The 21,594-nt window shown below is 44.8% G+C and overlaps 2 protein-coding genes across 3 annotated transcripts in view; one reads left to right on the top strand and one right to left on the bottom strand.

Moving 5' to 3' along the window:
• The window catches only part of LOC146868592 (uncharacterized), an 895,771-nt gene that overhangs the window by 83,755 nt on the left and 790,422 nt on the right, over positions 1-21,594 (bottom strand). The window lies entirely within an intron of this gene.
• SLC31A2 (solute carrier family 31 member 2) overlaps positions 1-21,594 on the top strand; it is a 183,002-nt gene that overhangs the window by 21,338 nt on the left and 140,070 nt on the right. Inside the window, exon 1 of one of the 2 annotated variants that reach the window (XM_085611794.1) lies at positions 20,654-20,790. The exons of the other annotated variant lie outside the window; for it this stretch is intronic. Within the exon in view, the coding sequence (XP_085467920.1) occupies positions 20,779-20,790 (12 nt within the window). The 5' untranslated portion in view covers positions 20,654-20,778. Of the gene's footprint in view, positions 1-20,653; positions 20,791-21,594 lie in introns of those variants that run through there. 2 annotated transcript variants of the gene reach the window in all.

Consider the following 21,594-nt stretch of genomic DNA (forward strand, 5'->3'; position numbering starts at 1 on the left):
AACCGAATATCTGTCCGTCCTGAACTGAACCACAGTTCTGAAGTGTAATTGTCTATTTTTTATAGGCCGAATGTATGCTTTTTTTATGTTCACTTTCGTTTCCTTAGGCCAAAAAAAACCTGAATAAAATAAAAACAAATAGTTATAGGAACATGCTTAAAACACCACTTTCACCTTACATTTTAATTTTTGTTTTTCGTTCATGTAAAATAACGTTTTTCTATTCATAAACATTACTGGAAGCTCATCAGAAAAGCTTTACCAAGTGGAGGCTGCTCAGCATAATTCTGGGAATGTCAATGGACTTTTCCTAAAAGCTCCTTTTTCCTTATGGGGAGTTTTCCATAGCAAAGAACTGTACAGGGGGAAACATTTTTCCCAGTGGAGAAAGCCCTTCCCCTATACCCCTATCAAGGTTGGGGAGGATCAATTCCTCTTTTCATCCTGGAAGGTAGGTTACTCCATCTTTTGTCTGGAGAACATTTCTGACTATTTACAGAGTGACAAGTGGTTAGAGAGGGTTTAGGAAGATAGCCAACTTTCTCAGGTTCATGTACAATATGCTGCTCCAGTACAGTTTTTTTTAAACTGCATTTGTAAGTTGATATCAAGCCAACAGAATCTATATAGTGGTACCAAACCGAACATCCAAACAACCCAACCACTCCCCAATAAAGCCATATTGTTAAAGACAGATTGATCCATAGAGTTCAGAGTCAAGTCAAGTGGATTCGTCCCACTTCCCTTCATCTTTTGGTTTAGTCATCCATCGCCTCCGACTCCTTCCATAGGTCCCAAATTGGATTACATTTCTGTGAGCAACCAAAGCATATACTGTCTCTTCAGACTGCACACACTGCTCCATATTCCTCCCACATTGCCTTATTCCTGGTGCATTTGTTACTACCCACAGGCTCACCTAATTAGGTCCCATTGTCTACCTCCTTCAAGGAATTTCAGGTCATCCACAATTTCGGAGTCCCAAAAAGGCGTCTCCAATGTTACTCTACCATCTATCAGGCAGATTTTTTTTTTTGTGAACAATTACCAGGTGTTTGTTATTTTCCCCCTAACGAATGGCCTACGTGAGTGAACCTGAACCAGAACTGAGTTATATGCAAGGTCACAAAAATTATTCGATTCTGCGGCCCCAGATTTCTTTCGCATAATTATGGATGTGCTGCATTTGCCACTACTCCATCTACTGCATAATTTCTTTTTATAGCTCAAACGGATCTAAACTTACTAAAACGTGGCAACATGTGTCCATGCGCAGAGGAAGGCCCTCACAAAGGTTAACTGGTCATCTTTCAGTTGCTTATTTCTGTATTTGGTTCTTAACTTGGTACCAATGAGGTGACATTTTTGCGCAGACAGTATTACCATGTTAAAAAAATATCAAAATAATGAAGTAATACTATCAAAAAATGAGCCTCATTATGCCAGATAATTTGCCTTTTTCTTGCGACATAAAAACCTGCAGCATAATTTGGTGCTCCTCTGCAGCATAATTCCAGTGGCTCTGGTTATATGCCACAGTGATTTGAAAAAAGCATTGGCATAGCCAATAGGTCTTGCCTTTGGGACCTTATAAGTGTTTAGCCATGCAACAGTTGATGATGTTGCACCAAGGATATTGTGCTGGATAACTAAACACTTATAAGGTCCCAAAGGCGAGACCTATTGGCTATGCCAATGCTTGTTTTTTTTCTTTTCACTAATCTGTATGCTTGGATATGGTATTTCTTTAGTACAAACCTAGACAAAAGGCAGCAGAGCGCTGTACATGGTAAAAAACAACCATAGAGTCGGTGAGTATGAGCAGATGAAGCTGGGTTGAGGATGATTAATGCATTGTAATGAATGAATGTTGGGATTTCTAAAGCACACGGCTACTCCAAGGAGTGTCCCATCACTATTGGAGAAAGTAAGAGAATGCAAAGGGACAGAATTAGTGAGTGAAAAGTCAAGTTTTTAGTTGCTTTCTGGAAGACCGTTCATTATTCATTTGCGTAACTCAGCAGGCATGCTGTTCCAAGCTTGTGGGCCCAGGAGGTAGAAAGATCTTCCTCTGGATTTAGCTCATTATGATGTTGTCATGTGGTGTTCTCAAGAGGCGAGTCTTTAACTCTTTCCTACTTTGGAGCAGCATTGGGATGTTTCTGATAGATGCCTGGATGTTGTTCCAGATCCTGAGTGCATAGATTAAAACAGGCCTGCTCTCTTGTTATTTCTTTTTTACACTTCTTCGTCTGCAGACTGATGGTGTCCTGACTATGGGTGTGCTGGGATGTACCAAAGATGGTGCGGTTGTCTGCAAGATAAGCTTAGTTCTGGTCATGACCGCTTTGTAAATGATGCAGCTGCTTTTGAAGATAGTGGTGGTTGGCAAAGGGAGCCAATTAAGTTCCATCAGGATGGGAGTGATGTGATCATATTTCTTCAGGCTCTGAAAGAGATGTGCTGCAGCACATAGGATTACCGTAAGGGGTGCCAGTGCAGCACCTGAGAGGTCATGGAGTAGGACATTACCACCAACCATATACAAGAGCTTGAACAGCAGTTCTGAAGTTACTTTCTGGAAGAAACTTTTTTACTTTCTTTAGAAGATCGAGCTGATACCAAGCCGTTCTTGTGTATTTTGGCAAAGTGTTCCTTGAGGGTGAGGTTGGTGTCTAGGGTGAATCCAAGTGACTTGGGATTTGGTGAAAGTTGGTATTCAAAGCTGTCAAGGTTTATGTCATTGAGTCGGGTTTATCTTGTATCTTGTTTGCTGTTATTGGCAAATAACAGAAATTCTGTCTTGGTTGGATTGAGCTTCAGTTAGGCGCTTGACATTCAGGTGTGGTTGATGGCCAAGCAGTGTGTTTGAGGCTTTCAGTGTCAAAAACAGAGAAGACTTTCAAGCAGAGTTGTGCATCATTGGTGAATCTTGATGCTGTTATTTGTGAGCAGAGAACCAAGCGGATCCATGTATAGGTTGATGATAATAGGAGACTGTATAGAGCCCTAGGTGACTCCACGGGTGATAGGGATCTTTTGTAAACTGCACACACCTATGTGATCAAACTGGTGTTGTTTGGAAAGACAGCAGTTGGGATGGTCGACTTTGTGGCAAATATAGTTTTTTCCACGACAAAAGAAACCGTTATTTGTCCATAATTAAATAGAAGGCCTTCATGTGCAATGGTTCTTGGAAGAACCATAAAAATACTATAATACTTGTGTTTTGGCTGTGTTTTGGCTGTCTACAAAAAGATACCTCTTGTGTAAACAAGCAACGCATAAAAGGGGGCCTGTAAAATCAAATACTATGTGATTTCACCGTACCTTGGGAGAAGGAATGGGAATCAAAGGTACCATTCTAAATTTCAGTAGACATTTTGGACAAGGTTTTGGATAAATGTTTTCCTTCCCTGACAACCAGAAACGAATTCTCGTACAACAACATGCATCCACACACCCATCATTACCCATTGACATAACCCCCCACACCAACCAGGCGCGCAACACCCATTGGACTCAAAGGGCTTCAGCCCCACCCGTCGTGTGTGGCAGCCCGGGATGAGACAGCTTCCCGGGCACACACACAGCCGCACCCGAGCACTTCACAGGTCTTTAAAAGACCATTTGCATGTTAATGAGGCCTTGCTGTTGTTTCACCCCTTCTAAGAGCCCCTGCAGCTCCACTCTGCCTATTGTTTAAAGTTTCAGCCCCCCCCCCCCCGAAATTTGGTTCTAGTTGCGCCTCTGACACCAACCATTACAAGATACTCCTACCACCACCCCCGTTGTGCCAAAACAACCATTGTCTAACTCCAGCACAACCACCATGATTCACCCAAACAGACATCGCATGTCAATACACCCACTATCATATGCCAAAATACCGACCTTCACAAGTCCGCATACACAGAAATGGAGATGTATCCACCTCCATATGTCTGCACGAGCAACATTATTCACACACCCCATCATTCACACATTGTGAATTTCCACAGAACCTACCAGCATTCATAAAAATTACTAACGTCATACACCATACGCTCATCATATGCCATCACACCCACTAGCAGCTGCCTTGCTCCTCGGTGGGTTGTACAGTGGTGTGGGCAATGAAGAGTGGGATAAGCAGCAGCTGCAATACCATTCAATTGACACTCGTAAAGAGGGTGCAGGGGAAGATTACTTGTGTCTCGGTGCTGTCTGCACAGTTGACACAGCGCTAAGATGTATATACTCGAGTGTCTGCTAGTTCAGCACTGGTGTGTGGACATGCTGGGACAAATATAAAGTGCCGCCGCAGCACCGTGCTCAGAGCACAGCATCTTATATCTTTCCTAATTGTATGTTCTCTTTTTGAACTTTTTATCTGTCCCAGTGCTATGTTTCCGTTGTAAACACATCCCTAAGACAGATGTAACATGCTGTGCCAGTGCTGTGTTCTCAGTTGTGAACAGAGTGCTGGGACAGCACCATACATCTATCCCAGCACTATTTTCTCAATTTTCACCCTTGGCCTTGGGTAAGGTGAGGAAGGTTTGGGTTCATGGCCTCCTCGGCTCTTAGCTAAGGCAGGGGAGTAAAAAACTAATTGCTTCTCCCCAACCGTTAGCAAGGTGCTTGGCTAGCTCGGGGAGGGTTAGCTGTTAAAATACCGTGACGTAAGAGCTGGGCATGTGTAGCTAACCCATGATAAGGGTGGCTTGAGGTGTGGTGAAGCCCCCTCACCCCCCCCATCTCCAGTTAAGCTGATCAGGGAGATGTTTGTAAATGTGACTGGTCCAAGGCATACCAACAAATCGATAATCTAGCAGTGGCTCAGGCTTTAATGCTTTATATTTTTTTGGCTTTTCCTCTAAATGTCCAAAAACTCTGAAGTGCAAGCCTTGTAAATATCTAACATGCATGATCAGAGTGCCGGGCCTGTGCACTAGAGCAGTTTCCAAGGTTCAGGATCTATTACCGGCAGTTTGCAAACTATTGACAAAATTAATTCATGCCTTGACATGCGTACTGGACTCTGACATTTTGGTGTATGGCTCCAAAATGCTAGAACAGATTTTTAACCAAACCAAAAAAAGGTACCAAGGGCTGCCATGCCATGGACTTGTGTGTGAAGAAAACCCTCTTAAGATAATTTTTTGTTAGTAAGTTAAAAAATAAATGTTGCCCACCTTTCCTCTATAACTTCGGAACTGTTCGAGCTGTGTCAAGTTTGACACACTCTTAGATGTCCCAGAAAAATGTTTCCCCCAAGTCTACTGAGAATCGGTCAACAGTTGGGGAATGTTATTAAGGATGCATTTCCCATGAACTGGGGATGCAACCTTAAGTACAGAGGCCTATATGGAAACTGGCCCTGTCCTTTCCATGTATTCTTAGTAGCACACCGAATGAAGGTACTAGAGTTTGAAGCTTTAATGATTTATTTATTGGCTACACACACGTGCTAGATGTGCAGCTATTCTTAAAGCGCTTAATCAAGAACTATGATCAACTGTTCTTGGTAGACCAAAAGAGGGTGAGGCCCATGCTCGTGTTTACCTGCTCGCAAGTGAAATCGATGCACTAGCAATAGTAAATACTTTTGGAAGCAAGGTCAGCATCTTTGATGCTATTAAGTTAGAAGCTCGCAAAAGAACTCCACCAACCTAAGCTGAATGAATCAAGGAAATGTGCGCGGAGAAGAATTTAGCAGATGAATCCAAACCAAACCAGATGCACTGGAAACTTGGGGCCAGATTTACAAAGCTATTTAGCAGTCGCAAATCCAACGTGGAGGGATAAGCCCTTCCCATTTTTTAATATATATATATATATATAAAAAAAAAATGTTGGAGATAGGGGAGTAGGCAGCAGTCCAGGAGGCCAGTGTCTACTCTAGTGCAATAAAAAAAAAAGTTACAACTTTTATTTTTATCTAAGTGCCGCCTTGTTTCCGCTAAAGAATGCTCAAAAAGTGATAATAGACCTGGAGGTCTGCTGACTCTGGCAGGCACCATCCCCAAGATGACCTCCAAAAGTAGTGAGCTGCAATTTACGACCTACCTCATGCATATGGATTAGGTAGTTCAGGTTGTGACCCACCACGGCTCAGGATTTTGTTAACCAACTTATTAGTACACAGTTTGGTTCTTAAAATTACACACTGGTAACAATGCACAACTAGTATTTTGTGACCAGTGTTCCCTACATCTGGCCCCAAATCCTCTGGAGCTCATGACTGCACATACCTTTATGGGAGCATACCTGCGCGGAGTTAGATGAGATGATAGATATGATCACTCAATTCATGAGGTCACAACCTGAAATAAGTACTAGTAGTAATTGTGAGTGCAAGATTCATCTAGACAGAGCACCTGAAGTATTGTATGGCACGAGTACGAAGAGTCAATAAAATCAGGCTGTAAAAATGTCAAGAAAGAACGTGAATCCTGGATTTCCCCTACTTGAAACTGGGCCAGACTTATTCTCTGTCATTAGAAGATGTTCAAGCGGTTTAGGCAAGGGGTACTCTGAATCTCAGAAAAGTGTGAGCTCCTAAATAGGTTGTGAAGAATACAGATACAGTGACGGCATTGGATTTAGACTAACTGGACATAAGATTGACAGAGATTGAAAGAACACATTTGGTTTTAAGCTTCTCGTGTCAATGCAAACTTTCACATATTTTAAAGTTATCATGTTGTTATGGCATTAGTGCCCATATAAATAAATAAACATGTGCTATATAAATAGAATTAAACAGAATTATCCCATACAAAGCGTTACCATGCTTTGCAAAGTAAGTTCAGTAAAGGAGTAGTTGGAGATTAGGCCGTAAAGTGGGACATTTGTCGCTGTGCTGAATAGTTGCCCTGAGTGTGTTCTAAGCATTTTCATTTTAGGTCTTGTTTTTAGACAATTTTGAAGGCCCTTTGTGTACAGTACCAATAATTACAGCAGGCTTTGCATTAGCCCATTGAGCACAATTTGTTGGTTTTCCATTCAATCTTATTAACTTGCATCTCACTCAATGGCCTTGCTTTCTCTTCTTGACTTTGGAGCATATCTTTTTGCCATCCTTTGTATAGGACGACGTTCATCATTCAGCAGCTCCAGCCACATCAGAGAACTACTTTTCTCTTTTGCTTCAAGCTTTCCGTGCGAGTGGGTGGACTGCATGGGTTTTCTAGTGCTGTGCTGCTCCCGCGTTAGATGCCATCTCTGTACTCTTCATGATGTTCCCTCAGTCTAGCTCATCAGTTATTTCCCCTCACATCCTTTTTGACTTTGTCGTTTTTTTAAACACCCCAGCCCACCCTTCTTCTCCACTGTTTCCTCCCAACCCTGCTGTTGCTGTTTGAAATACAACATTAATCTATGACCTTAATCGTGGCTTCCCTTCCTGCGGCACTGTTTGCGGTTGTGCCTGTGTGGTAAAATATATCCCTCCTTCCTTGTCTTTCAGAGTGTGTTCTAACTCTCTCTCCCATCTCTCTTGGACAGCCGTACGCAAATGTGGAGTCGCTTTTAATAGTAGTTTGTAGAGGTCCGAGACCAAGTGTTTGTCATCAGATTTGATGAGCAGCCATTTCTCAAGGGGAGTTGGTGGTCGAGCTGCTGGCTTTTTTTTTATTTATTTTTTTATCTCTGGCTCGGTCACCCTGTGACGCATTTGCAGGTAGTGCATATATTCCCTCCCTGGTAGGCCATAGTCCCTCTGTAATTGTTGAAAGGGCTGTAAACCATGTTGGTGTTAAAGGTCCCCCATTTGCTTGCAGTTTGTGATCTGCCAGTCCAGGAAGTCACTGCCAACACCTGGCTGGCAGGAACACTGGGCTGCCTATTATACGAGTCTTTGGGAAGGGTATATATGCTCCCCATTATCTGTGGTTTTTGGGCAACCAGGGAGCCTTCCACATATGAATGCCAGCAACCGATTGGTCCTTAAAGCACTAATGCTACTCAGAGGTCTTGTGATGCCTTTCTATCAGTTGTGATGCCTTTCTATCAGGTTCAGCAGTTGGGTGGCCATATAGTCATCATCAACAACATTATTTCGATCACAAGGGATCATAAAAGTACACAGCACATAATTGGTACAATAGAATCAAGTAGGTAAGCTTGCGACTCCGGACGTATGTCCTGACGCGTTGGCGGCCCCGGCCGCAAAGTCTGGTGGGGATGGAGTCCCCAAAGGAGCAGAAAAAATGCTGAGTGCGGTGAAGGGCTCCTGCGCTGCGGGAGCCCTTGGGTGCCTTTATGCGCCTCCAGACGCGTGTCCTGACATGTTGGCGGCCCCGGCCGCAAAGTCTGGTGGGGATGGAGTTCTCAAAGGAGCAGGAAAAGTGCTGAGTGCGGTGAAGGGCCATATAAACGTTTTGAGGGAGCTAATCCCCACGCCTCCATCAGATGTGGGGACATACTGTTGTTGTTTCGGCATTCAGACTTTCTTTCCCTTCCAGATAAACCTTTCTATAACTGTTGCATCACAGAGAATATTTGGGGTAATTGTAGGGGGAGCACCTGCATTGTATACAGTATTTTCGGAAGTAGGGTCATCTTCACAGCCGCTATGCGGCCTAGGTACAAAAGTCCCCCGATACGACAATTCTGTAAATCCGTATGAGCTACCTGGAGGAGGTCACAGAAGTTTTGGTCTGCCGTACGCCCCACCATTGAGCAGAGTTTTATACCCAAGTAGTTAATTTGATGGTTAGTCCAGGAGAAGGGGCATTGTCCCTGAAAGGCAGCCGTTCTCCCCTGGGGTATGGAGGCCAGGATGTGTTACCCTGACACCATGCCAAAAGAGTCTAGTTCGTGGAGCAGGGCCAGAAATGAGGTTAGCTGGTTGATGAGTATCAGAAGGACATTGTCTGTTCTGTGCGGCCAAAATTGATGTGTGGGTTTCTACATATCGTTTCTTCTAGGGGCTCCATATAAAGGACAAAGAGAAATGGAGACAGAGGGCAGCCCTGTCTGGCCCCCTCTGTATCTCGATGGGGCCAGAGGTCTTACCATTAACATGGGCATGGGCACATAGACGAACATAGCCACTGAACACCCACTTTTGGAATCTGGGGTCTACTCCGATCCTACTAAGTATCTCCCATAGAAAGGGCCACTGGACTCTATTGAACGCTTTCTTCATCTATTCATAAGAGAGAGGCTGGTAACTAGGCCTGAAAGGCTTTATCCATGATGTGAAGGATACCTTTTGTATCGTCAGAATAGCCCTTTTCAGGGATAAACCCTGTCTGGTCTGGGCTTATAAGGTCTTGCATGTACTGGGAAAGTTGTAGTACCAGAATGTCTGTAAATATCTTTACGTCTACATTGAGAAGTGAGATGGGTCAAGGGATCTTTGCCTAACTTGGGTATGACTGTAATTAGGGCTGTCTGCATCGTTGGGCTGAGCACAGCAGTGTCTGCAAAAGAGTTGTACAATTAAGCCAGCAGAGGAGCCAGTTGTGTACTAAAGGTCTTGTTAAAGGCTGCTGTAACCTGTCCAGGCCTGGGGCATTTCCATTGTGTAATTTGGTGTTGCTAGTGATGACCTGCTCTACTTTTATGTCCACCTCGAATGAGGCGGATTGTAGTGTCATGAGTTCCAGCAGTGGTATCATGCCTAGATGTGTCTGCATGGCTTGGGGGTGGGAGTAGCGTGGAGTAGTATATGCGGAATGCCTCTGATATGTTCTCTAGAGTGTATGCCATGTCCCATTTGTGGGTGCTGGCCAGGGCAACGGTATCCCTCTACTGTTTTTTTCTGAGCTTACAGGCTAGTAGTTTACCTGCTTTGTCACCTCCAACTTAATATCTATGCTTGATGCATAATAACAAGTATTCAATTGCGTCCCAATCTGTCGTATGTTGTCTAGACATACCCCCCTGACAACAACATTGGCAGCTGATAGACCACCTCTGGAGGCAGCCAGAGATCATAGACTCTATCCCCAGTTATATTTCCTCCTATATAGCGGAGAATGATGGGTCAGTTCCGCAGATTGCCATGCTTTGGGATGTCCTTAAGGTGGTCCTACTGCAGGCACTTTTAGCCCTTGCAGCGAATTTCAACCCTGATAGGAAGGCTAAGGTCAGAGAACTGGAGGCTCAACATAAGAGTACATGTTCCCAGAAAGTTTGGTGCCAAAATACGACAGTGAGACATCAGCTCAGAGCTCCAGTTTGGATTGCAAGGGAATACGTGTTCTTACACACCAAGCATTAATATTATGTCCGGGGTGACAAAGCAGGTAAACTACTAGCCTGTAAGCTCAGGACAAAAGAGAAGAGAGATACCGGGGATCTCAGCTACAGAGAGAGTAGTTTTCTTGTGAACTTATTAGCTAGTAAGATAGCCAGCCCTCCCCTCTTGGCTGGACCGGAGGACAAGACCTACTGGACAAACCAGCATAATTGAAGCCATTTCCTGTTCCTTTTAAGGAGGTGTGTTTCTTGCAGCAGCATATGTCCAACCTGAATCTTTAAGCATTTTCAGCATGGCACCACATTGTACTGGGCGATAAGGTCCCTGGTGTTCAGGCTAAGGATGCGCAGTGGTGGTAGTGGGTGAGGGCACTAGATATTACCAAATCCAATGTCCTCCTGGTACTCGAGGACTGGACAGACTGATCTAGTTGCGGCTGTACTACGGCGTGGAGCGGGGTGTTTTACTGAAAATTACGGATTTGCTCACTTCGAAGCAAGGATACTAGACTCACCCGCAGTCTAAAGCATCTGGGATGGAATTATCACCACATGGAAAGTTGCTACCAATGACATTGAAGCCTTGAGAAAGTCGCGGGATGATTTCCCAGTGTGTGCGACGAAACACATGTTGGCTGATCAGAAAGGAAAGAATAAAAGAAAGAGAAGATTTCTGAAACTGTGTTTATAATGTATGAATACTTGCATTAGTATTTATTATTACTCTACAGACGTGTGCTGAGAATTTTGTGAATTTCTATGTTGGGTTTGGCCACAACTTTGGGGGAGGTTGGTGGTTCTCCTCACCTTACAACACCGTAAATCAATACTATCCTGATATATGTGTGATTGTTCCTAAGGCGCTGTATAACCTATAACTATACCACTGTCTATTAAATGAGGGTGCTAGATATGCCAGATGTGGGGTTAGGTGCCTTTGTAGATCATTACGGCAGCAGAGCATTGGGCACGTGTGGCGTGGAGTCTTGGTGTGGTGATGGTGTGCTTAGTGTTCCTCAATAACATAACAAGTAAAATCAAACGTTTACTCACCCCAACTGGGGTAGTCCATATTGACTGGGGATTCAAAGGATCCCTTAGGGTCCATGGCTCCTCTTACCTGTCATTAATGTGCCCCCGGTACTCCTCCGACTCGACCCCCCCCCCCAAGGCTGTTGAGATGCATATTCACTGCCCCATACCTGACTGTGACAGCGAATACCAGGTGGACGTTCCTGTGTTCACTGTCCAGTTTTCAAATTGGCCATCTGTAGCTTGTTGTTTTCTCTGTATCTTGCCCTCTGAAGGTTTCCCTGTTGATTTTCCCCATGACACTTTAGTCCATTTCCCAGCACTCCGCAGTGGACCATCCACCCCAATTGGACTGTCTGATGAAGGGGCTGGGTCAGAAAGCTCCAGGAGGTTAACTATTGCAAGAGCTTCTGCTAGGGAGCGAACTGTGTGTGCCTCTCCAATGGTGAAGAGTAGTTGGAAAGGGTGCGCCCAACAGTACTCACTGACTTGCTCTGAAGGAAGGTGGTAACGGGCTTGAGTTGCCGCCGACGCTGTAGGGTGCCTGGTACTAACTCTTGATTGAGGAGCACCGCAGTGCCCTCCAAAATTAGATGACGTTCATCTAGCGGGCAGCGTCCATTATGGTTTCCTTCTAGCGGTAGTAGTGCAGGCAGGTCAGGATATTCGGTGGCACACCACCTGCGTGCTTGGCTCTATTGACTCGGTGGGTTCTGTCCAACTGTATATCTGCAATTGCCAAGTCAGGGAGGATCTGGTGCTATAGGCACTTTAAATACATCTCAATGTCCCCTTTCTCTGCTCCCCTAGGGACACCACGGATATGGGTGTTTGTCCTACCAGGCTTGTTATCCAGGTGCACCTGCAACATGAGATGTTGTTCTTGCAGATAGACCAATTTCTGTTTGCAAGCATCTAATGCCTCCTCTCCCACGTCACTGGCAATCTCCAGAATGGAGATCTGTTGCCCAGGTCACCAGGTTTGTGTTGTATTTCCTTTATATCCTTATAAACTTCGCCACGCAGGAGGGTTATATACTGGCGAAACTTATTGAAGAGGTCCTCCATGAAGGATCTGGTCAATTGGGATCCTTGTTGGTGAGGACTCTCTGTGGTGAGGACTCTCTGTGGTGAGGAGACTCTGCTCTCATCTCTGCTGGGACTTCGCTCTCGGTGCACATTGTTTTTCTTTGGGGGGCTTTGGTAAGCATGTCTCTCAAGGTTAAGCCTTGCATGATTCGTGCACCGCCATAACTGCAGGGGGTCAGGCAGTGGAGTCAGCAGAGGTAGCCCTGCAAATGGTATAGACCTGTCTCACCCCGTTGCATCGAACCCCGGAGGGGCCAATCACCACCATAGTGGCCTGCCAGTAATGCCAACACTGGGGGAGAATGGGGTGGGCAGCTCGTCGTGTGCAGTTATCCGGCTTCCCTCTGGACTCTTCAGTGCAGCTCACTAAGCAAAGGAAACCGGTCACTGGTCTCCTGACAGCTGGTGGACAGATTCCCTCATCACAAATGGGGGGCAGAACCAGGCATGAGTCTTGACAGAGTATAGCTCAAAATCTCTCCTAAGCGTGGAAGCCTGTCCAGATGCCCCTGGAATATTCACGCCATATCATCCTGGCTGATTTTACCTGAGCGCTAGCTGAATTCAAAGCCCCTTCTGGCCCGGCGCATCGTGGTGTCCCAAGTGCCAGGGGTCAGCCAAAGGTTAGTCCGGGCAGTAGGCAGGGGCGCAGTCCACTCTACCCATGGAACTGACTCCTCAGAGTGCAGGCGCCGCCCGATGATCAACAGCCATGCGGGCCCACTCACGGGAGGCCTGTAGGCCTCTGCACCTCCAGTCGGCTTGCCCATACTCCCCTCAGTCTGTGTCCTCCCCGAGGTGCCTACTGGGAGAGAGGACACTGCAGCTGCTTGACGGATGAGAGTCCCATGGTCTCTCTGCTACTTCTGTGAGCTCTGCCATGGGCCTCACACCACGCTGCCGCCAGGAGCAATCAAAATGGGTTCGAGCAAAATGGTTTCCGGACTGCTCAGCTAGCGTCAGATGCATCAGCGATGTTGGGGCATCTCGCTCTCTCTTGGAAGGGGGCACAAGTAGTCAGACAGGGGCAGTGTGGGCTGTAAACGGAAGGCTTGGAGCACAGATTAAACGTTCCTACTCCACCACCATCTTGGCCACGCCCCATGCTCCTAATGTTTAAAACCTGCTTCAGCAAGGACCTTCGTTCCTGACCAACAAGAGCAGAAAATGTATGATAATACAATGTAGTCCCCGGACCTGTCCTTTCATACACTGAGATCATTCAGTAGTGTTCTGTTCCACAAATCCACCTTGAACTCTAAGGGAGGCTGGGTAATATATAACTTGGTATTAATTCGAATATGTCCAAGAGCTGTACACATCCATGCTCCGCCATGGCAAAGAGGCTGCTGAGCAATGTTGATTGAGCTAATTGACTTTTCTTGCTGTTACATGGATATTGGTCTTTCAGATTTTTGTAAATGAAGAAAGAGGCTCAGGACTAGGTCATCAATCTCTTTTTTTATGTTAAGAACTGTTTTGTCCCTTTGATGGATGAGGTGCGACAATAGGTGCTCCACTCGGTCTTATTCTGAATGCGTCCAATCTGAACCATCATCATCCCTCCCTCCCAGAAATGCAAAATGCTAACTTTAGCACGGATATTGGCTGTTGCACTCCATGCATTAGCAGGATGCATTATTTCATGCTCATGGTGCGCAAGACCACAAACAATATTTTCGGTTTGTCTTGCAGGATACTTCCTGTTATCTCTGTTTCAGCCCAAGAGCATTCATCAAGATGTGGACCATGGTTTCGGGTTCTTTGACACTATTACATTGATGAATAGCTGCTAAGTTCAATCTCTGGACTTCTCCTCTCTCAGTTTGACACTTTCCCTTTGGAACCTTTTTTATCCAGTACTCTTCATTAACTCTCCAAAATCCTTGCTTGCTCCATTCAGAAGAATGTAGTTCATGTGAGCAGTCTAGGACACAGGACCTCTAAGAGTCTTCTCTCCATAGGAGTGGTTGATGACCAATTGGGAGTCTGCAGAGCTATTCCTCAAACATATCAAGAGAGGTTGGTGGTTCTCGATCAGGTGTTTCTGGGCCTCCACGCGTTATGCGTTGATATGGAACAACCCAAACCAAGTTGCATATGTTCTCATCAAAGCTGCACTCGGTGGAGCACTCCACTCTGTCGTCAAATCAAGCGAAGTCCATCCTGATCCAGCATTCCCTCCTACAGTCTGAGGTGGTGAGTGCATTCTGGACCACGCTTTCCAGTGTCTAAGGCCCCTTACCTTGTTAATGGTGGGATCTGAGTACAAACTGAGTATCTCTCAATAAGTCAATTCGAGCATACCTGTTCACTTAAACATGTTCAAGTTCAGCATAATAATCTTCAACCTAAAAGCCTTCCTACCTGTTATCAAGTGAAATGAGGCCACAATCCACTCAAGCCATATGCTAGGAAAACAGGTTGTCATTCATTCCCCTTCTGCCTCCCGACTGATTAAACAAATCTGGCAATTCTATTGTAATGACAAGGCATCGAAGCACTTTACGCTGGCAGCACGCTGCTCCGTAACCCAAGATTAGTGGAGGGGGGGGGGGGGGGTTCTGCTCTGAAGATGTTTCTTATGTTGTCTCACAGTGCTGGGGCGCTCAGCTGTTAGGCTGGCAGTCTGGGCAGATGCCTTCCCATGCTCACATGTCTGAACTGAGCCAGGCAGGTCTCAATTAAATCTTAGCAGGTTAGGATCATCCGAGGCGGGCCTCCTTGTGACATATGTGAACAGCAGATGCAAAGAACATTGCTTCCGTCATCGACTTGGTCTCTAACAATTTTAGCTGGTCTCGTGATTGACTTCCCCAAAAAATTCCTCCTTTTACTCCCATCATCCACTCTGATCCAGAGCCCTCCAGAAATTCTAGGGAACCATATGATGCTCAGTCATCTTTGTGGTGCCAGCGCGTCATCACTGCTTATTTTTGGTTCTTCTAGACCTTACATAGGGGGAGGCAAGATCTATTGTGAAGACACAAAAGGAGGGTCTCCGTCCCTCTCTGCAATGGCTCAACTTGATTGATGCATCCAGAGAGAATTTCCTTTGCTCACATAACCGTCTTCTCTGCCGATCTTGATCATCAAACAAACCTTTTTATAGTGAAAATGGTTTGTGAGCTTCCATTAGATAGTTTGCAGGGGGGTTCATCTCATGCCTTACTATTTCCGGACTTTACTAGTTGAGCAGAGGTGAGGGGTGCCATTTTCCTTCCTGTCGCTATAGCCCGTGGCACCCTTGGTACCATACGGATTAAGATGATAGATATAGCCCTCAAGAAAACAATTTGTTGCATAGACAAGATGAAAAATTGGATGTTCGCACATGAGATGCTACATGTTGCTTGTCATGTAGCAAGGAATATAATTCGTTTTAGACTGCCACAGAATAGAATTGTAGCATTCTGACAGCTGGTAACATTTTACCCATGTTACTTTGTAGCAGGGAGTTAGAATACTTTCGTTTTCAGTGCTTTTAAGACATCCTCGCATCAGAATACCATGCTCAGCTGACAATTCATTGGACACTTTCACAAACGCTTGAAATTGATAGGGCGAATTTTTCTCTATAGGCCACCCTTTCCTTACAAAATTCATAACTTGTACCAAAAACACATCTTTGTACAACTCTTCCCCCAAATGCACTTTCACTAATAGCACACATATTCTCTAAAACAATTTTCCTGCTTGTCTTCCTCAGTGTCCTCTACATCCACTTCTTCAACTGGAAATCTAGATCAGAAATCCCTGATATTTCTGTTTCCAGGGATATAAAATGCTTCAAAGTTGTACTGTAACAACTTAGTGGACAACCTAGAAATGTGTGGAGTTTGGTCTTTAATCCTGGCTCCTGACAAAAATGGAAACCAAAGGGCTGATCAGTTTATAAGATAAATTGGTTCCCCCAAACGTATGGGTGAAAGTTCCTAATGGGCCACCAACAAGCTAATAGCTCTTTGTCAATAACTGAAAAATGTTCTCTCAACACTCTAGAGGCATATCCCAATGTGTTTTCTACTCCATCCTTTACTTGTGGGAGAACAGCTGCTAGACTGAAACTGCTGGCATCGCCTGATCGTACATTGCACCTTTGGCTTAAATGGCTTCAAAATCCTTGAGCCCACCATCTGAGACTTGATCTACTCAAAAGCTTCTTGACACTTGTTGCCGCACAAAAATAGTATTGCTTTTCTTTAACATGTTTGTCAAAGGCTTAATTTTTGACACATAATCAAATCTGATACGTGAATAAAACTCTCAAAGACCAATAAAGGACTTGAGTCCAGTTTACTCATTAGGTGGTGAAGCATCAATGATGGCTTTGATTAGCGCAGGCCTTGGTTCCACACTCTATTCAGACACCACATGACCTACATATTTGACCTTATCTTTAAAGAACTGACACTTTTCAATTCTCATTACTATTCCTCTTTACTGTATTATGTTCACCACTTTTGTTAAGATATGGTCATGTTCTTTTCTTGTTGCCCCATAAATCCGCACACCATCCTGAAATACGGCAACCCCCTTTACATCCTTAAACATTTGAAACATAATCCTCTGAAAAATGGCAGCAGCCGACACCAGCCCAAATGGCATCCTGCAATACTGAATTCAAAATGGCGGCACGGCACACTTAGTACACATCATGCAACATCACGCATAAACTAGACTGTGATTTGGAGTAACAGTTTCTGCCTTCAAAATGGTGGTGCGCACACTTTCAGCGACACGTGTCACAACAATACTACGTCGAGGTAGACTGCCTGATGTCTCTACGATGGTGGGGCGCTGGCCATGCGTCAATACGCCAGTAACTGTCATTGCTCAGACAATTGACCTCCTACATTCCAACACAGAACCCCCTAACTTCACAGACCGCTCACAAAGCAAGTTGACATCACAGCCTAGAACACTATAACTATGGTTGAAAGAGGGAGGCCCACTTTCAAAGTCCTTGTTTTATATGAGATAAATAGAACTGCAGGTCCCAGCGTGCAAAGAAAAACCTGGACTGCTACTCATGGACCTAGGAAACAAGCGATCTGAGGTGCTTTTTCAATCCAGCAATATTACGTTGATTGAGTGGCTTTCAGTAAAGTCTTCTCCGATGGCATGTATTTTTTTCCACAAAAACACTGAGTTAAAGTTGTGTGAAAGTAGAAAATTTGGAGTGAGGAAAGACCTGTTATGACCACGGGCTCTGTCCTCATCGCAGCGTTCACACGACTATAGCTGCCAAGTTCCCCAAGCTCATGCGCAACTAGTTAGGCCAATTCTGGATTTTTCTTGGAATTTTGCTTGTAGTCATCTTACAATCAGCATAAAACCAGGACAATGAGTCACACAATTCTAAGAATATCTGGGGCTAGCCCGACTAGTGCCCACGTAGTCACCTGCTGAGGTTAGGGTGATCAACCGCCTGTAAATTTCACAGACCGTCCACGATTTGGATATCACGTCCGTGTCCATCACAATCCCTTTTACAGACGTCCTTAGTCAGTAATTTGGGGCATTGCGGGGAGCAGCGCTGTTCCCCTGCATGAAGCCTCAGCTCCCTGATGGAGCCGCCTCACACACATCCTTGGAGCACAAGAGTAGCCCCATCCCGCCCATTGTCATTCTGTATGTGGCTGATGGTCACATGCAGAATGACCATGGGTTTGTCTGGGCTGCTATAGCATGTGGTGGGCCTCCTCCTACCTTAGTCTACAGCAGGGCATTCTGTCAGATGGAAGAAATGTACAAAACAAATGTACAAAAACACCCATGCTGCTATGTCACAGTTCATGAAAAGAAGTTGCGAAAGAAGATAAAAAGAAAAGGTTATACTTCTTTCACAGTCTCATCATTTCAGAGCTGAAGCATTTTCAATTTTATATACAATGAAGCCATAGTTGCTGCTTTTTGAAAAAATGTATTTGATGCATCTAACATCTATTGACAAAGCCAATAGTCATGGCTTGTTATAGGTGCAATGATAGAAACAGCAAAATACCAGTCGGTGTCGCACTATGCTAAGCACAAATCTTTAGCGTAGGTGTTTTAAGCCACACCTTTAATTACATCAGACATGCCCCTTGGAGAGCCCCCCCCCAGATTTTTCATTCCACTGAAAGCCCTGGAAACAACCCATGTCACAGTCCCCTCATGTCCTGGTACTGTGCATCATGCATGACTTATGACTTCTAAGTTCTCAGATTGCCTATGCGCAGGGGCATGGTGAACCCTCCCTCACCCCACTACTTGCTGTAGGAACTACAGCGAGGGTGGAGTTCTTGAGGGGGCTCTTTTGTCTGAACTCTGTAGACAAAGGATCTGCTCATAATTAATGTGGAAAGGTGGGCGAGTGAGTAAGTGAAGGAATGGTTGAATGTCTGGATGGATTAGTAAAAGGATGAATGGATGAGTGAAAGGGTGAATGGATGGATAATGAGAGAAGGGATGGATGAGTGAGTGGAAGGATGGATGAGGGTAAATGGATGGATGTATGGGTGGAAAGGTAGATGGATGGGTAAAAGGGTGGATGGGTGAGTGTAAGGGTGGATGATGGCGAGTGAATGGGTGGATGAGTGAAATGATGGCTGGATTGATGAATTAATAAGTGAGGGTGAATGATGGATGAGTGAAAGGGTGAATGTAAGGATGGACGAGTGAAAGGGTGGATGTAAGGATGGACAAGTGACTGAAAGGGAGGGTAGATGAACAAAAGGATGGATAGGTGAGTGAAAGGGTGGATGGATGAGAGAAAGGATGTAGGGATGAGAGAAAGGATGGAGGGATGGATGAGTGTAAGGGTGAATGAGTGATAGGGTCAATAGATGGATTCATGAGTGCATGAGTAACTGGATGGGTGGGTGGATGGGTGAAGGGTGGATGGAAGAATGGATGGCTAAGTGAAAGGGGAAGAAAGAGAGAAAGGTAGGATGGATGAATGAGTGAAAGTAAGAATGGACGATTGGAAGACTGGATGGGCGAATGGGTGCATGGATGAGTGAAAAGAAGAATGTAGAGATGGATGAATAAAAAGAATGCATAGATGAGTAAAAGGGAGAGTGGAGAGCTGGAAGAAAGGCTGGATGGATGAGTGAATGGGTGAACGGATGAGTGACTGGGTGGATGGATGTGTAAGTGAAAGGATGGATGGATTGGTGAAAGGGTAAATGGTTGGATGGATGAGTGAAAGGATGGGTGGAAGAGTGGGTGGATGAGTGAAAGGATGTATTAGGTGAATAGGTGGATGGATGATGGATGGATGAGTGAAAGGGTGGATGGCGGGTTAGATGAGTGAAATGATGGATGCTAGGATAGATGATGGATAGGTTTGCAAATGGTTGAATAGGTTTGGATATGGATGGGCACACAGATGGAAGGACAGAATGAACGGTGAAAGACTGAAAGATGGATGACAGAATGTAAATGTGAAAGGGTGGGTATCAGGGGTTTGATTGAAGGGTGAATGGTTCATTCCTTGGACAAGAGAGCTCTTCTGGGAAGGGTTGTGATTACTTACTTTGCTTTTTTGGTGCCATAAGAGCTTTAGTTCAAAGTGGGAGGGATTTTAATTTCTTGGCTACTCCCTTGCCTATGTGTTACTATTCTGTATTTGCTGTGTGGGATCCATGCATCATGCATATGACATGTTGAGTGACACCCAACTGCTTCTTGAATGTTACTCTAGTAATTGTAAATGGTTGCCTGTTGTAAATTGTAAACAAAATATCAGACTGGACAATCCAGTGCAGTAACTATATAAATAGATTATCATATGAAATACCACAAAAAGATCTGCACATTTGCTCAAAGCTGCGAGCATTCTGAAAAACCGTAAAGTTTACGATTGTCTCAACCTAATATAAACATATTTTGACTTGTACATAAGTGGTTGTCTATTTACTTACGTATATAATAGTGTGCAACCTCCTCTGGTGTGTCTGGAAAACTTTGACGCTTTGTCCTGAATTTTGACCCTCTGTCCTGAATTTTTACACTTACAGTCCTGAATTTGCACCCATGCCAGTTAGTTACCCTAACTGAGGTATAAAACTTGGCAGCGATGGGCCAGCATGGACTGACCTACGACTATAAACCTGCATTGCCCCTGTGAAAGCAGAGTCCCGACACAGTCAGTCTCATGCTTTTATCTGCTCATCTATGATGAATTCCCATTCTCACGTACCAAAACAAAAACCGTGGAGACTGAAACGGGTTTATATTCAGACAATGGCTTTTCTACAGCTTGGGGCGCCCAGAGAGGTTAAAGAACTACCAGTCCCGACGGAGCAATTCGTATATAACTACATCTCCCAGCATGCCTTGAGCCGCCCATGTGACTTAGCATCGGTTTCACGTGACGGCTGCTGCTCTACATTGAAAGTTTCCTGGCTGCTTTCGGAGACGTAGGGAGCGGCGGGGACCCCAAGACAGCTGCGTGCGCTGGTGCAAGCAGGAACCATGGATATGCCTGTGAGTACTCCCCGCTATTCAACCGGTGTCCTTGCAGCAATATTCTGCCGCGATTATATGATGTAGGGAATAGCAGTCTGGTGTGTTTTTAAAAAAAAAAAAAAATTCTATGTAACAAGAAAGCATTTCTCTTCTGGTTGCCACAGATCACCTCCCCCATCAGAATTAGGACAGGCGTTGTGACGGCACGCACTCTCTTTTTTGTAGAACTTGAGTCCTTTAGCTACTGGCAAGAGGAGGAAAGGAAAGGAACTCGGAAAGCCTGGGTTTAAAAGGTACACACTGCCAAAATAAGTTTAGGGTCCATTAAATCTAAAATATAGCTGTGTCTTACACTTTTTGCCCGTATCGTTTAATTTATACGGTTTGAAAATCTATCCGTCCCCTTTCAGATTACTGGATATTTTAACAACCGTGGAAGAACGAAAGGCAGAGTCAAACCAAAAGGGGTAAGGAATACGAGCCCCTCAAAAATATGGCACACACCAGGAAAGTCTTTGCCTCCGTTAGTGTTTGTTTATGTTACTCCTTTCGCCAAATATAGCGCCCAAAAACAGCCGAGGGGCTCAGCATTCTCTCCATGATACACCTGCACTGTACTGATGTGGACCAGGAAAGAGAGTACCAAAAGTAATCCAGGAAAGAGAGTACCAAAAGTAATCCAGGAATGAGAGCGGCAAAAGTAATCCAGGAATGAGAGTAGCAAAAGTAATCTAGGAATGAGAGTGGCAAAAGTAATCCAGGGAAGAGAGTACCAAAAGTAATCTAGGAAAGAGAGCGGCAAAAGTAATCCAGGAATGAGAG

The sequence above is a fragment of the Triturus cristatus genome, chromosome 1_2 (genome assembly GCF_964204655.1).
Source record: "Triturus cristatus chromosome 1_2, aTriCri1.1, whole genome shotgun sequence".
NCBI lineage: Eukaryota > Metazoa > Chordata > Amphibia > Caudata > Salamandridae > Triturus > Triturus cristatus.